We start from the raw sequence: 17,506 nt of genomic DNA on the forward strand, positions 1-17,506 counted from the left end.
TCAATGATTCCCCAGCAGCTCATCCAAATCATTCATCCACTCTTCCGAAGTCCTGTTTTTTAGTAGCGAGTCCAACAAGTCAGCGTCCCCAGATAAATTCTGTAGCGCACCATTGCCTGACTGGTTGCCGTAGACAAACGGCAGATCCTGATTGGCTGATCTCACCTGGTAATTTTGATTACAGTGGAGACCGGCTCGGTTAGCCATCTGTTGTCCCGGATTCTGGTTGAACGCATTCAGGTCTGGTACTGCTTGGTTCATCACCGGTAGCACCTGCTGTTTGGGGGCTGGCTGTTGACTGGCAGGATTTGTCCTTTGCTGGGATGCCATGTTTGGTATCATCTGACCAGGGACGGAAGAGTTTATCGATGACATTGGTCGACTGGATCCGAGACCAACCTGTGGCATGCCTTGTCCAAACTGCTGGTTAGCCATTTTGTGATGATTCTGCTGGAGGTGAAATCCAGCACTGGCAGGGTTGAATCCACCCAAGCCGTTATTTCCTTGGGCCTGACTGTTCATGTTCTGCATGCCTTGATGCTGCCATGTTGGGTTCTGAGCTGCCATGGTTGTGGGCATTCTTGGCATCTGGGCCTTTGCCAGGGCAGGGTTCATGCCTTTGTTGTGCTGAGGCGGTAAGCCAGCATTTCCCATAACGTTTTGCCCGTAGCCAGCAGGGAGAGGATTTCCTTGACCCATGTTGGTCGGCCTCTGAATTTGAGGCTGTCCATTCGCTATGTTAGGTTGTGTTGCATGATTTGGCACCATTTGTGGGAGACCTGACCCCATGTTATACATTCCACCACGCTGCACACTTTGCAAGTTAGGATACTGGGAAACAGCCCGGTCTTGGGGGTTAGAACCAGATGGCAAGGACGTCACAGAGGCATGTCCAGTACCCATCTGGATCATGGACTGTGTCTGTGAAAACATGCGTGGACTTCCAGAGGTGGGATGATTCATAACTGAATTTGACCCTGGAATACAGAAAGCAGATTAAGTTATACATGTGTTTCCAACACTACAAAAGTTAGTAAAAAGCTATTTTCTGGATCCACATAATAACAGAGTTAAGAACCATTAAACTCCGAAAAACAGTCCATGGCGGAAACTAGTTTCACAGATTAGCCTCTACAGACTAACAAACAATCAAAACTGCATAATTTCCTGTATAAACTGGAATCTCACTCATAACATACAACATTACATAAAATAAAAATAATTGAGATCTATATATGTAAACTCTCAAAACATAAGTAAACTGCATTAGCACAGCATCCGTCCGCATCGTATATATAGTGCTGTTTATTTTTATCCCAAGACAGGTAGGGAAGGCAAGAATGTACCTGGAAAAGGGCCAACTTGCTGTTGCGGATATGAATTCGGAGGCTGATCCTGATACTGAGGTGGAGGTCTAGTCAGGTGTCGTTGTAGCTGCTGTTCCTGTTGGTGTCTCTGCTTTTCCTGTAAATAGAATATTTTAGCATTTGTAAGAATCTAGATAAAACATGACCAAACAAAATAAGGCATTTATAGCTGGATAAAAAAAAAATCTATGAAAAGAAAGCTTTCAATGACACGCAGTAATGAATGGGAATGCGTTATCCACTGGGCCTCGGGGACCTTCAAGTGTTCTATAAAAGCATGTCACACTAAAATCAGAAAATCGTGATAGTTTTATATTAAAGGAATAACTTGGAGTTTTATCTCACTAGCAGTCATTCATGCTAAGCTATTTGTAGCAGAGAGGTTTTTTCCTATGTAGACAGTCTACCTAGTGTTTCTATAATTGACAGGAACCTATGATTTCACATGCCTCTCTCCGAGCAGAGCTTCAATCACTGCTCAAAAAGGTATCTGTCCCAGGTGTCCAATGAGTTACAGTTCAGAAAACCCCAATAGTTCACCAGCAAAGTGATCTCCCTTCAATGGTCTTATCCATTCCTTAGACAGCAAGCCAGTAGACATGCACATAGACAACCTCTGCTGCCCGCCGGGGCTTCTATGACTGAGCACCGGAAGGTCATGTCACACCAGTGCTCAGTCATAGAAGCCCCAGCAGCAGCGGAGGTGGTTGTTGTGCGCATCACACAGACATTCAACGAAGAGGATCCACGTCCCCTGCAAGGGATTTTCTTCTCTGGCAGACAGTGAATGTCTGCGCTATGCGCCTAGGACAACCTCCGCTGCTGCCGCCACTTCCGCTGGAGCTTCCATGATGGAGCACTGGAAAGGTCACACCGGTGCTCCGTCATAGAAGCCCCCAGAGGAAGTGCTGGCAGCAGCGGAGGATTCAGGTCCCCTGCAGCGCTGTGGGGGATCTTAGTCTTATAGTCAGACCTCTATTTTGAATATAAGACGAGGGGTATTTTTAAGAGCATTTGATCCGGAAAAAAATCTTGTTTTATAATCGAGCAAATATGGTACATGTGGGAACTTCACATGGTGACGTCATAAGCACAGTCTATTCTCAGTATCTCATCATAACTCTCCTGCAGTTGGACAGTACCTGCTCAGCCAGAAGCTGCTGCCGTTGCCCCATTAGATGATACTGCTGCTGCTTCTGCTGTTCCATGAGTAGCTGCTCCCTCTGCTTCTGCTCCATCATTAGCTGCTGCTGCTGCTTCATCACAGCTTGCTGCTGGCTGCTCAGGTAGTTGCCATTGCTGTGGTTACCAGCCATAGAGACCTGTGGAGGTTGTGTGCTCACACCGGGTCCGGGTGCTGAGACAGCAACACGCTGGACATTAGGCTGGGGGTTCTGATCCTGAAAAATTGGAAGAAAAAGATTTTGAAAACCCAATGCTTCATTCCTTCACATCCTCCCACCTCTCCACGTTGGTGCATGAATTCAGGGCTGTGGCGATACCGCTATTTGAAAAAAGTCTGCCCTGTTCATGAATCTTTCAAAGAAGGGAACATACTATTTCTACGGACAGGGAGTAAATAAGATATTGAAATTGTTTATGCTCATAGACATTTTCTTGAGCAGAAGCACCAAAAAACAAAAAAAAAAAAAAGGAAATTGCAGGCGCCAACACCCTGTGGCACCACAAAGGAGAAGAGTTCCCATTTCTGATGAAAAAGTGAGATCTTCATTCTAGCCATATAATGTATGTATATGTCTGCAGCATCTAGTAATTTATCAACCGTATAAAGCCGGTATTAAAGACATGGACATCAGCTATCATACGCACTTTAATGCATAAGACAGATGTGGCCTCCTTAAATCTTCATCTAGTCACTCACGTGCTAAAAAAAGAAAACCAAAACACACAAACCAGCTTACCTGACCGTGAGGTACTAAAGGTCTATACGGAATTCCAGCTTTTCTTTTCATTAGGAACATTTGGCTCTGCTCATCAGTCATGTGCGGCATTTGCTGTGGTTGACGTTGCTGAAGATATGTCAGCATTGCAGCTTTGCTCTGATTTTGTGCTGCCACCCCTGGACCACAGTCGGCTTCATAATGGGAGAGGGGTTTGGTGTTGCCATAGTCCAGCATTGGATTTGGACCAGAAACCTGGCCAGGGTTCATATTGTTTGGAGGCTTGTGACCAATCATGTTGACATGGTTTGGCTGCATGTAGTTGCCTCCACCACGTGGTGAACTCTTGTTCATGTTCTGCATCATCATTTTCTGGTTGTTAAAGTCTTGCTGATAAACAGAGGGGCTGGTCGGCTTCTCCATGTTGTATGGAACACCTAAAGGGCTTTGGGATGACCTAGATTGAGGCCAGTTGGTCATCTGATTTGCTTGGTGAACCTGCGACTGGTTCTGTAGCATCTGGTCCCTCTTCTGCTTTGCTGCTATCTGCTGAAGTTGATGTGCCGAGGACAATTCTTTGGCAGTTCCAGTGCTCTGTCCTTGCAATAACACATTGGGTAGAGGTCTCTGCACATTTGGTGCCTGGTTAGAGGTTTGCATCATATTCTGATTTGATGAATCAGTCACAGTCTGAGTGGATGGCTGGAACACAGTCTGTGCCCCGCCACCCACTACTGGAGATGCACTCCCAGCAGGCACCGAAGGTTTTCCAACATAGGGTCCGGAGGAGGCCGACCTCACTTGTGGTGACCCGATGGATTCCTGCTCAAAAGTTGCCGGAGAGAACTCACTCTTTATATGAATGTCTTGTGGTAGAGGAGTTTGTGTTGCCGAGTTTGAGGCATCGCTGTCCTTTTTCTCTCCGAAATCATCGCCAAAGATATCCTTCATGTCTTCATCAGGTACAGATTTGTTAAGTTCTTCTATGAGTTCCTTCCATTCTTGCTCATTAAGGTTTAGGTCGGGTAAGTTATTTTGAGACATGACACCCCCTACTCCAGAGATCATACAAGGTAGATCATCAACTGGTTCCTGCTTCATCTCTTTGCCTAAGCAAAGAGCAAACTCATCTACGTCTCCGTTCAGTTGTAGGCCTGTATCCGGAAGACACTTTTTATTGACACCATCAAGTCCAATTGAGTGGTTCCCGTTTATTTGCAAAGAATCCCCATTGGGAGGCTTGCTGTCCATTTGATGTAGCGGAGAAACGGGAGGCATTCCATTTGAAGACCCAATTACTCCAGTCAGTCCATCATCATGTCGGAGTTTTTTGGGCACTGAAAACATGTCTCCGTAACCATTTTGTTGATCCCCATTTGGTGGTGAAGCCGCGCTGTCCAGTTTCCGTTTAACTGTTTCATGGAGCTGCTGAAAGAAAAAGTCACTTGATTAAATATACTTCCATACATTACTGTTTCTACCACTATAGGAGACTTCCAAAAATATATACACCCACAACTCCATTTTCATTAACATGTTTAATTTTCAGCTTGATTCAATTTCATATTTTCCACAATAGAGGACCTTTAAAAAAAAAAAAAAAAAAAGTGCTGAAATATTAGTAATATAATTTTAAGTGAAGAAAATATAAAATTACAGATCTGCTATGGTTTAATCACTACGCATACTAGAAAGTGTGATTCATTTTAATGCAGCCGTCATCCCTACCGCACCCACTTATTGCACGGGTGCCACCACGGACTTCAACCTCTCCTTCATCCTTCTTATTCATTCTGTTTCCAAAAAAAAACAAAAAAACTGCTGCCTACGTGTCCGTTACACTTTTAACACCTCGACCCTCTCCCAATCTCTTCACCAGCTGCTTGTATCTTTCAAGATTCATCTTAAACTCCTTAATACACACCTACCCAGTCCCTCCGTTCATCTGATCTTTGCCTAAGCTTTGCTTTCATCTCATCCTCTCAAGCTAACTAGACTTTTCAAGGGCTTCCCTATCTTCTACTGAACGTCCTACTCCAGTTTTTTTTAGAACCAAGGCTTGTCTCCAATTCATTCAAATATCCCTAATATTTACTTCTTCCGGAAAGCAACGGACAGGTTAACTTCCCTCCTTTCACCTCTCTTAACCTCACTCCACCTGCCTGGTATCTCTCGCCATGCACACTTGCCCCTAGGTCATATCTAGTAACACTACTTAACACACATCCAGCTTTGTGGCTGGTCCACCCCAAACACGTGCACTTTCACATCTTGTGTAATGTACACCCAGCCCCTTCTAGATCGTTCGCCCGTTTCAGGAGAGACCTTCTGGCCTTTAGTTTCTGTAAGAACGAATTGGTACGCAATGCCATACCTATGCCCTGCTAAGCCACTCTGCAGCGCTCACTGAATATAATGGCACTATATAAATTTTTGGTCAGCCGCTCGCAAACTGGTAGGAGGTATAACATTTCTTGTATAATAAAATAGACCATTTGTTACATAACTACCACTAAGCCGCTTAAGCAGACTTTCTATGACTTGTTCAGTGAACGCAGTTGGATGGAAAACAAGAAAGTGGCATTTTATTCTCCTCCTGCGTGCTGACCCAAAGTCAAACACTAGGGGGCAGCCTAAGCAAAGGCAAACTCTTTATTCACCTTCCAGTCGGGGAGACAGAAGTGCGCGTGAAATATATTCCACTGCGGTTACAGTGACCTTTTCAAATTATTGTGCTGTTTCACGTCTGTTAAGATATAATGTACTTAAATCATCAATGGAAAACTCTGCGTGGAATTTTTACGTAACAGGGAATGCCAGCAAGAGGCTCATAATTTTAGTAGCATAAAAGGTTAAATGCAAAGGGAAATAGTTTTATGCAGCACCTATCTAGCCATAAGCCATTTAAATAAATAAAATCATCTGTGCTAAACAGAGTAGAGCTAGAGAAGGGGTTTATCTACTCGAAGCTTTTGTTGGTGGGAATCCTGAAAGGTCCTTTTGCTATCTGGTTGCTGTAGACCCAACGCACACGCTAACCGAACATGGGAAAGTCTACTGATAATGTGTGAAACTGGCTCGGTCACTCGGGCGAAGGACCAGTAGCAACATTTGCAACAAAAAAAAACATTACCACGTAACCAGACAAGCACAAAAATCATACCCCGCTTCTATTCCACCCATCTACTGATCACCTACCCTTACATCAAAGGACTGAATCACAAATGGTATATTTGACATTTCACTCCTGATTTTAAACACACTAATTAAAAAAAATCAATTATAAAAGGTTTGTTAAAAAAAAAAAAAGATCAATAAAGTAAAAGATGCCGATTGAATAAAGTGATTCAACCTCTGTGCCCTGGAAGCTCTCAGTTTACAAAGATAAACTACCCTAACACGGGCAAAATTACCTTACCATTGGACCCAATCTGTAAATTAAAAACAATATTAAATGTTTAAAACCTGACTGTTGAAGGATCAAATGGCCAGGCTGTGGTTCTGAAAACCCAAAGAACATGTTTCAGAAGCTGGAGAGACGCGAGGTTTAGGAGAATGAGTACAAAACAAAATCCAAGTGTTTGGCTCGGTGAGTTCAGTTGAATCAATAATCAAGATGCTGAAGTTGCAACACTCGAGCACTGCCAAGAAAAAGCCACACTCGAAGAAGAAGTAGACACGCAAGAGGCCACAAAGCGGCCAACAATCACTTTGAAGGAGCTACAGAGTTCAGAGGCTGGGTGTAATGGAGCTTCGCTCAACGCTGGCCAGTATAGAAGGGCGGCAAGAAAGACTCCCTAACGCAAAATAAGTCAAATGACAACACATCTGGAGTTTGTCAGAAAGCAGGAATTATCCCATATGCAACATGTAAAAGGTTAATGATCACAACTCAAAGTACTACGTGTGGCCAAACCAAACAGTTCCCATGCCTCAAAACATGCAACCTCTATAGTTAAGCATGGTCGCGGCCTCATCATGCTATGGGGATCATGAGACTGGAACATGGGTATCACAGCCCACACAGGACACTAGATGTTGTAAGCCGGACCCTCTTGTAGCCCTCTGTCTGTCAGCTCTAGCTTTGTTATACACTTTGTATGTATTGTATGAAGCACAGCGTAAAATGTTGGTGTTGAGTAAATAAAGGATATTGGTTTCTTTGTTCACCGACACTTTAAATAAGTGTTTTCAGGTTGGCAGATAACATTTACCTAGAAGTGCATCTTACTGTTGAGCATGCAGTGCGAGATGCAGTGCTAGCGGTGTGCTGACCGGCTGACGGATGAGAGGGTGACCAGAGACCGCAGATCGCTCTTCCACGAGTAGCCAGGCTTTCTTGTTCCTGTAAACAAGGTTGGTGCCGTAGTTGAGAGATTCTCAGAACCATGAAGCCTATGTCAGGCCCTGGCATAGTATGGTTTTAGTAGTATGTGTAGAGTCTCTCAGCACGCTACAGACAGGAGCAGTGCGACTCTCCCTCGGGCATGTGCAGACCAGCAGCCCTCAGACAATATGGTGACTTTGTTCCTGGCCAAAGTTCTCAAGTAACAGAGAACCGCAGTAAGCTTAGCTTTCACACAACTGCTGGGGCTTCTGAAAAAAAGGGAACATCCTCTTTAGGAAGGAAGAGAAAGGAATCTCTGACACAAATCCTGCAGAGCTGGTAGCAAAAGAAAGTGGCGGGGCTATCCGTCAATTCAATGCTCCATGAAGAACCATATTAAAAAGTACGGTGTAAGGGTTGGGAAAGAAAGAAAAGGTGCTCACAATTAGAATAACTCCTCAACCGCCCAATGTTTGCCCTGGTTTTGTCCGATAGAAGCAACCAGTTGCCGGGAGTGTCTTCTGCACATGAGCATGGGAGGTCTTGTTAGACCCTCTGGAAATCTCACACAAGCTGGTGAGTATAGCACATGTGAACTTTCACACGCAGAGGACATGCGCAGCCCAACACAACATATCTGCAAGTAAGTCAAGCAGCTGGGGATAGAGAACCCCTCTTCATGCATTTGCAAGGGGAAGAAGACACGTTAAGGAGGACAACGAGCTGTCAGAAAGCATTAAAGTGCAGGAGCGTCCTCATGTGTAGAAATATAAAACGCATCTGCAGGGGTTAACCTGCTTGCGTGTTAGTTACATGCCCAAAGCAGAACATACCTAATCATAGGAAAAAAAAATATTGCTGTGACTACAAAGAATATTTTTTTTTTGTTTAGAGTCCAAGTCCAAAAACACACACATTATATATATATATATATATATATATATATATATATATATATATATATATTATTCTATAGGATGACCTATAAAGTCACTTTAAGGGACTGTAGAATCCACTGCTGCTACATATAAAGATTCTCTCTTTACATTGTATTGTTTACATCGCATCTATTTTCCTGGTAAGAATTTTTGTGACTTTGTTTTGGCGTACAATTTGGACCCTCACTGGCAGGGGTGAGGTAGACGCTTAAAGTTACTTGCTAGAGAAAACACAAGTAGAATCGACGTTACTAAAATTAGAGAAGAAATAGCCAGCAAAACAATAGAGTTTAACTTATAATGGATAATGCGGCCCTCGCTGGCTGCAGAAGATAAAAGGAAAAGGAGGGGCACCAGACGTGGCTGGTAACAAAAACATAGACCACGAGACATTTTGCCTTTAACCCCGTCGGGCAATTAAACTGATTAATATTAGTGAATAAGTCACTTGCCTAGCAGATACCAAAACACTGTGCTTAATACACGGTAAAAGGCTGCTCATCTGTAAGCCAATTAATCTTTGTCAGAGGAACGAATAATGGCTAAAGATGATGGGGGCATTAGATGGCAAGTCCTTCAAGGACTAGTCAGCCCATTAGGACTGCTTTTATTTTGAAAAGTAAATTAGACGCACAAAAACAACAACCCCTTCAACTTCATTTGTGGAGCGTCTCTAAGGGCCTCTAACTCTTGGAGGAGTAACAAAAAATAAACCAAACTCATTAAGGTTTCCGAAGGAGGTTTCGCACCAACACAACAAGGAGGTAGTAGTCCTGGATTAATTTAGGGTTTATTTCGTTGCCAGGGAAGAAAACCCTCACAAAATGTAAAAGTACTCCAGTTATTTAGCCACGTCTAACGGGGGTCATGCAGAAGAAACATACTCGAGGTCTCCATCTATGCGACGCGTGAACTGTTTGCAAGGCATTAATGGGCCAGCAAAAGGTTAAACTCTCCAGCGGAAATTATGAGAACAGGAAGGGACGCAGGATGGCGAGAGCCTGGAGGCCGTCCAACAGTCCCCTGAAAGTATTTGTGGGATGCGGACGAATGAAACACATTGGGAATGTACTATTCGCATGTTCAGCCCACTATGCGAACCATGCTGTCCCAAGCGATAGGTATTCCTGTTTGCTTATAAAGTATCCATTATTCAGTCTATACCTGCCCCTCATGTAGGATCCACCTAATTCTCACTTGCGTGGTCTTTATATACAAACTGAGTTCATACCAAGGAGCCATTACCCAATTCTTCATAAGCAACAAACACACACACACACACACACACACACACACACACACACACACACACACACACACACACACACACACACACACACACACACACACACACACACACACACACACACACACACACACACACACACACACACACACACACACACACACACACACCTCTACCTTAGCTGGCTTAGAACAGCTTTACTGCTGCCTGATTCCTCGCGGTCCTCAAACGTTTGCTTCCACAAGTCAACATACATCAGATACACGAAGAAAGGTCAGCATACCAGTTTGTTATATACGCACACATATTGTATATATGCATACATACATACATACACACAATTATATATTATATATACACAGGGAGTCTAGAGTACAAGAATTTACGATACAAGGAGCATGGAGAAGGCAAGTACCCGTGAATTCTATCCTGACAAAACATCAGTAAAGATCACAAAAGGACTTACCTTCTTTCCTCCACTTGTTAATGTTCTACGTTGAGCTGGTATGTAGATTCTTGTACACTTTGTGTCAGTTACAATACAATATTACACAAAACAGCGACGCACTGACCTTTCCTCGTGTCTTTAAACCATTTACAGAAGGCTAATTCTTTCACAGTCCCAGCAGCGACATCACGAGACGTACGCTAGACACGCTTTCTATCAAGCACAGTAGCTCCATTATAGTCAAATTCCCAGAATACTTAACAATCCTCTAAATTAAATAATAAAAAAAAAAAATACAAATTCAAGTACAATGCAAGCACATTAGGAGCGGTTTTAACTAATAAACACTAACTGGAAGGAGCAGTCCGTTTATACATACATTCTTCATACCCACAAATACCGAGGACGGAAAATGGTTTATTACTAGAATAATGTTCTTGCTGGCATGTGACATAGGGATTAAAGAAGATAATTGCTGATGTAAAAACTCAGTCGGACCTCACAGCTTCCTATCAGTCAAGGATGAATCTGCCGACAACGCAGCAAACCCCAAGAAACCCAAGCAGGTCTAGGAACCAGTAGAACCGGCTTCACTCGGGGGCACAAAAACTTGGGTAGACATTTAAAGGTGGAGTCCTTTTCACCGACATCGTATGCATGGCAAAGATCTGAAACAGAACGAGCTATTCAATTAACTTCCCATCCGAAGCCCTTTAACAGAGTCAGATGCGTAAGAGGTTAGGTGATTTCTCGAGCTTGGAGCACAGCAGGCTTTACTCTCCAACCCTTGCATTGAAGGGCCGTGATCAGATGGGATTTTCCTTATAGTATTATGAAGCCTCCCCCTGCAGCATGGGGCACGTTGGCCCTTTATTGGGCCTGTTGCGGTTGACGATCGATTAAGTGACGAAGCTGCACTTGGGATCCGTGGTTTGATCTCTTTCCGCCCTGGCTGCTTTGCCTTTACCCTTGGGGACATCGCCCCGGGAGCGCACATCTGGCGCAGAAACATGTGCATTCGTTCCTTCTTTGTAAAATAAGCATTGCCACGAGACAAAAAGGAGATGCCTCACACAGAGTAATTATGCCAGCGTGAGCGGTACAACAAAGTCGTTCTCATTTCTGGCCGGATTACCCAAGAGTGTGCGAGACTGCATGTTCTGTACTCCTAACCGTTACCAGCACCCCACCCCAGACAGGGGCTTTGATCATGCGGCTTAAAGAACTTCTGGATCCTTCCTAGGGGTACGGGTTTATTTTTATCATCTACTTCTTGGCATATCCAAAAATGCCTGCCAGAACTAACAAATGAGATATTATGTACAATTACACTTCATTTCGATAGACGTAGCAGCGGCTCATCTCTTCTACTGGCCATGACGCGACATTCTGGAGCCAAGCACAGATCAGAAACCGCAGCACAACTAGAAAGCGGCCTCATTCTGCCCTTAAGCTGTATAAGCAGAAGCGGTTTTATCTCAGACTCAGACCTTTATTAACGCAGTTATTAGATGGTGATAGAGAGAGGGTCCCAAAGTAGTGACCGAGAAGTCTATATAAACGGTTAAGAAATTCTATGGCGGGTGCGAGGTTCTCGGGGATATTAATATCTCCTCCTTCTTCATACAGCTTCCTTTTCAACGGGGAAGTCCCTATCTAAACACAATGTCTTCCAACCAACATGTCCAAAGCCGTGAATGGTTTCAATGAAGGCTACATGAGATGAACATTGTGCGTATGGTCTACGTAGGTGGCACTTAAAGTGGCCACAAGATTTGAGAAAGCCAAACTTTTTATAATATTAATGATCATTTTACAATATTATTGATCACTTTCACTTCTTCCACATTGCTTTGTTTGACCCGAGTCACATCCGGGATATTTTCATGAATACACAGGCCTTCCAAAGAGAACAAACATATCGCGCTCATTATCATGTCTGTGAAACACGCAAAAAAGAAGAAGATCAAAAACGCACTCTGACCTAAAAGGACAGACAAGCAAGCGGGTTAGGACAGACAGAAATCCCGAGCGCTCGTGAGCAATGAAATCCTTCCCAGGAAGCAGCTCGGTGAATTCAATAGACACCGGGCTAAGCACACAGACGAGCAGCCCGTTTTATTATATACTTCCTCCCCGCACAAAAGGCCATTCACAAAAAGATTCACACCTGTAAAACCAAAAATCCACACAACTCACGCAACACCCTTTGTATGCCACAGGGCTGTCCCTCAGTGTGAACACATACAAGCCTCTTGCCGTTTAATGACAAGTTTAAAAAAAAAAAATTATATATATACATATATATATATATATATACACATATACACACACACACACATACATACACACACACATATATATATATATATATATATATATACACAGCTGTGATACACAAGAGCCCCCTCATCTCAGGATAAGTTACCTAATTATTTTAGCACATTTTTCATTTTCGGGTTAGCATGCGTGTGCGTATGTGTATGGGAGACGTACTCTAAACACGACTGCTGGGTGTCCAGAAGTCTCTCCCTTTAATACAAATCTAGCTCTAAATTCTAGTAAAAAGGATCCTAGTCCTCCTCATGTTCAGCACGTGACAGCCGAGTTTAAACATGTGTCCTTGGTACATATCCATAGAGACACTCCATAGTGGAAGCATTGAAACACTCATCACTAGGAAACACTATTACAAATGGCTTTCCTCTACTGAACACCACAACACTGGGCCACGTAACAACTGTACACAAAGTAATACTAGAAAGACGTCCTAGCCAGAAAATACCCCCCCGGCCTGTGTGGAGCCAGACCACAATAAAACAATCCTAAAACTCTTAAGTCATTGCCCCCTTGGCCCAACCTCGCTGCTCTATGCAGTTGGACCTTAAGTACCGGACACGATTGTTAGGCGGACGGGAGAGAGGCGGCCACCAGAGCTGGAGAAGGCATCGTGTGTATAAAGTCCACACATGGTGTGAAAATACAAACGGTACGAGACTTTTCTTGGCCCCGTTCGCCTCCACCGGGGACACGCACAGAGAGGACGACTGTTTTGTTTCAGTATCAGTGGAAACGGGGAGGAACACCAGCCTTGGCTGAAGCTCCGTGCCATTTGTTCCAACATGAATGACACTAACCCTTTAATACTCTCTCTTTTGTCTGCTGGGGCTCTGAAGAATGCAGAGCTGGTTGCTTTAGCAACCCAGGCCAACATTAACCCCTTGGCGGCTGGGGGGGCTGCCAGACTCAGACCAGCTGGTCGTTTTAGAAGTAAAAGCGGTCAAAGTAGAAATGTGCGCTGGGGGGAGGGAGATGGGGGGAGTAAAAATCTGCAAGGGCAACAACCCCCCCCCCAACCCCCCTATAGATTGCCCTTGCAACCGAGTCTTCTAGTTTCTGTAGACAGGACTTGTTTACTTTCTGTAAGATTCAGAAAGTGAAATCACGGTGACAAGCTGTATTTCCTGAAGGATCGGCGAACATCTTTATTGCTATATTAGGAGCAAGGATAAACGTAAAAGGGCAGAAGCGGGTTTCCACGGAGTGCAGAAAGCGGGAGCTACTCAGGGGTTGGGGTTACGAGATTAAACCCTCAAAGTGCTTGAATACAATCACACGTGTGAAAAGAAAAACACTCCTGTCCCAACGCAGATTATCTGATTCGATTCTAAAAGAGCCGATTAGAACGGCTACTGAAGCCACATCAGAGTCACGTTACCAAGCACTGGGCCTTTCTTTAGGTATGATCACATTGGGTGTACATTCAATGATATCATCTACAGGATAGTGATGTCATAACAGATTCATGACCCGTATGGGCAACCGGGAAGTAAAGCAGCCTTAGGTTACGGAGATTTTATAGATGAAACACGCCGGGGCACAAAAACCCCGTCCTGTCATCTTCAGACTGTGGTCCAACAGCAGCGGTGTCGGGAGGTGGTACAAAGATAGTCATACAGAAGATGTGTTTATACGAGGGAAGAAGCAGACATAGGCGAGCAGAACAGCCCTGCTTTACAATTAAGGTTGAACACATCTGTGCACCAGACTACTGACACTTATACAGCGTTATAGAACGGTGGTCCTGCATTTTTGAAGTGGTCCCCAAGAGCAGTAAACCATAGTCGCTTAGTTATGCTGTCCTAGTCCTAATACCAATTAGTAAGCAAAAGCTACAACAACCCCTTTTCATCAAAATCAAGAAATATTCCAGCACACTTCCAAAAGAAATCCATCAAACTACACGTCTCTCAGCAAAGCGCCGACTTTAGAATTTTTTACAAATAAAGAAAAAGATACTTTTAGAAACATAAGTACATAGAAGGATGTAACAAGATTCCTGGACATCAAACGTACGGTAACAATGAAAGGGACTAGGGCTACCCACCTCTTTCCTACTGATGTCATATGCAATCTCGGACGAAAATGACTTATTGATTTACATATCGGCGTCATAATCCGCAGCGCTGTACAACAAGCAGCGAGTCCCACAGAAGCAGAGCGGTGCTGCTCTATGGAGCTGACAATCTAGTAAAGCCACAGGTTTTATTAGGGGCTTCTCGGGTTACAACATGTGCCCCTGTTTGAGTGAAGGGGGCAGGGAGGCACGCAGTGCCAATTAACCCCTTGGAATCTACGGCTCTGCGAGGTAGACGGCCTCGAGGCTCAGCAGGATGGCTCACTGTTCAAACAAATTGTTCGGCTAAACGAAATCTGCTTCTCCCCCACCCACGCAAACACGGAACAATGCATTCCTGCAGCCTCGCATTAACCGGCAATGCAGCGCCGGAGATCCAGCCCAGGACAGTCTCAGCTACAGGAGTCTCAGGTTTCACGGGTTCAAAAAGACACGGCGCTCCCCGCGAGAAACCAGAACGTCACAGCAGCTCGTCGGAGCCAAAGACGTAACACTCACGATAATCGCCACCCAGCCTACTAAGCTTCCTCCGCGCCTATGGACCATATAAACGATAACTAATACGGGGGTTACGCTCGGCTATCGTATACGTTACAGTATACAGAGGGCGACGATGCGCACCAGTCGGTGGTAAACAGATGAGAAATGTAATGGCTCAGACATGACCGGGCTATCATAGACCAGGGAATGGAAGACGCTTCTGTACTTCCACTTATAGACACAAACATACAATTGATTCTTTTTAGCCACAGTATCAGCACATGCCCAATAAATCCATACAGCCACTCCAGTCTCCAAGAAGAGACGTGGACAGATGAGGGATTTTTGCCGATAATATAGGGACCGGGCTTGGATGTTAACAAGGCTCCTGCTACTATCTCACGCGGTTTTTTTGCGAGTCACAAAAGATTAATGCCATAAGTATGTGACTAGTGCAAACATGTCCTTCTGCGAGGGAATACTAAGACGCAGTGACTTGTACTCATCAGGTGGTTAAAGGAATCGTTCCCGCCATAGCTTCCCGTGTAACATATTAGACCGGCTCTACTGCATGTTACCGGAGATTCTTCGGCCTCCGTAGATAGTGGGAATAGTCTACACTTACTGCCCATCGAGCTCACACTGAAGCCAATGTGCTTAGGGGTAGACAAGAGCGGCTACTATGAAAATAAACGAGTAGTCCTCAACATCAAAATAAAAAGGCAAACTTCACAGCACAAACTGATAGACTTCTGCCCATTACTAAAAAGCAACTCCCCCCCCCCCCCCCTCTAGCCGGAAAACGGTGTCATGTTTATTGGCCCATAAAAGAACCATTTTGGAATGGGCACTTGCAGAAAGTGACAATGGTTTGGGGGTTGAAGTGTTGTTTGCAGGCGGCCCCGTTAATTGGCAGGAAGTTACCTTCTACGGCCTCAGATAAACTGATACGGCTGTAAGACGATCTTGCTTTGGGAGATTGCCCCAGGGCACCTGTTCAGAAAGCTGCTGCTTATTTGTCTTTTTCTGTAAGCGAAGTATGCTTAACGACCGACTTCTGGTTGGAAAGAGAACGCACGAGAGATCTTTAACACAACCAGAACACACCATTTATCAGAAACAAAGATGGGACTTCCAGACAAACCTCAGTGGCCTTCAACACACTACTGTGCAGAAGCTTCCGGAAGGAATTCTGGGGCCCTCATCAACGGCACAGACAGAAGACATGCAGACAAAACGAATGTGAAGACCAGGACCCAGACAGTATATATTATACCTTTATAAACGCACCAGCTTCAAAGGGCCTGCTGGGCTATAGATCCTTTATATTAGAAAGACACATAAGCCACCACATAAAACACATCAACAGCCAGCTGTAACGTTACAGATTTATTCACTAAAGAGGGGGTTGGCAGAATTTGCTGGTGAGCCGCAGTTTCCCCTCACTTATGACACTTGTATTTATATGTGTGCGAGTATATATACACGTGTATATTTATTACACACAAGGTCGGCGTGGCGATTTAAAATCACTACCTGGCATCTGTGAGCTTTTCCTCTCCCAGCATTCGAGATCCCCGGCTGCTCTCAAAGTTACTCACAACACCAAGTTGAGTTGATGCAAAAGTGACATATAGAGGATTGTTGCATATAATAATAACCCCCACACTTCCTCAGACCTGTAAGCCATCTGCTGTCTTCCGGCGCCATGTAACGCGGGTGCCCGCAACTGCCGCCTCAGTTATTGGGGGTCAAAAACCGGCTCCTAAGTTTTTTGGGCTGGTTCCTTTATCTAAACCAAATTCGTCGATGCCCACAAATTGAACTATACATCACACGAGGCCAGCTCGGCATCTCTTGCAGAGAACATCGCCAGGGACGGCCCTTCACAATGAAACTCACTTTGGGGAATAAGCCCCGGGTTCTTATCATCGGAGGCTTCTGCATAACTTCTCATTGTATTACGTAGCACCATTTCCACAGAACTGTACAACGCGTAAACGGGATATAATTAGTGCATGACGTAATAATTAGGGCAACGTCAGGACGGCCCTGCTCAAAGGAGTTTACAATCTAGAAAGTTTGTAAATCGCTGTATACATTACGTGTCTTTATAGAGCGCCAGCAGACTCCAGGCTGCAGGGCTGGCTCGCTAGAGGGCATAATACTGGATGCCAGTGGCTCGCTAGAGGGCATAATACTGGATGCCGGTGGCTCGCTTGATTTAACATCCAAACGGCGTAGGATATGAACAATCAAGACAAAAAGATCCTCTCACCGTGAACAATCTGTCGCCTTGTTTGTGCTTGTGAGCACCGAGGAGTGGCGTAAGATCCACCCGCCCCAAACCGCTTCGTGCTACGAGACGGAGAAAGATCTGAG

General features: G+C 44.6%; 1 protein-coding gene across 1 annotated transcript in view; it reads right to left on the reverse strand.

Annotated features, from left to right (window-relative positions):
* LOC149297849 (mastermind-like protein 1) overlaps positions 1-17,506 on the reverse strand; it is a 29,474-nt gene continuing 11,968 nt past the window's right edge. The window contains exons 2-5 of the mRNA XM_089488119.1: positions 3,290-4,696; positions 2,510-2,767; positions 1,347-1,464; positions 1-977 (exon numbers count right to left, since the gene is read on the reverse strand). Of these exons, the coding sequence (XP_089344245.1) occupies positions 1-977; positions 1,347-1,464; positions 2,510-2,767; positions 3,290-4,696 (2,760 nt within the window). The remainder of the gene's footprint in view (positions 978-1,346; positions 1,465-2,509; positions 2,768-3,289; positions 4,697-17,506) is intronic.

This window comes from Sceloporus occidentalis, unplaced genomic scaffold, assembly GCF_023333645.1.
Source record: "Sceloporus occidentalis isolate IW3139 unplaced genomic scaffold, rSceOcc1.0.p SCAF_36, whole genome shotgun sequence".
NCBI classification, from domain to species: Eukaryota; Metazoa; Chordata; class Lepidosauria; order Squamata; family Phrynosomatidae; genus Sceloporus; species Sceloporus occidentalis.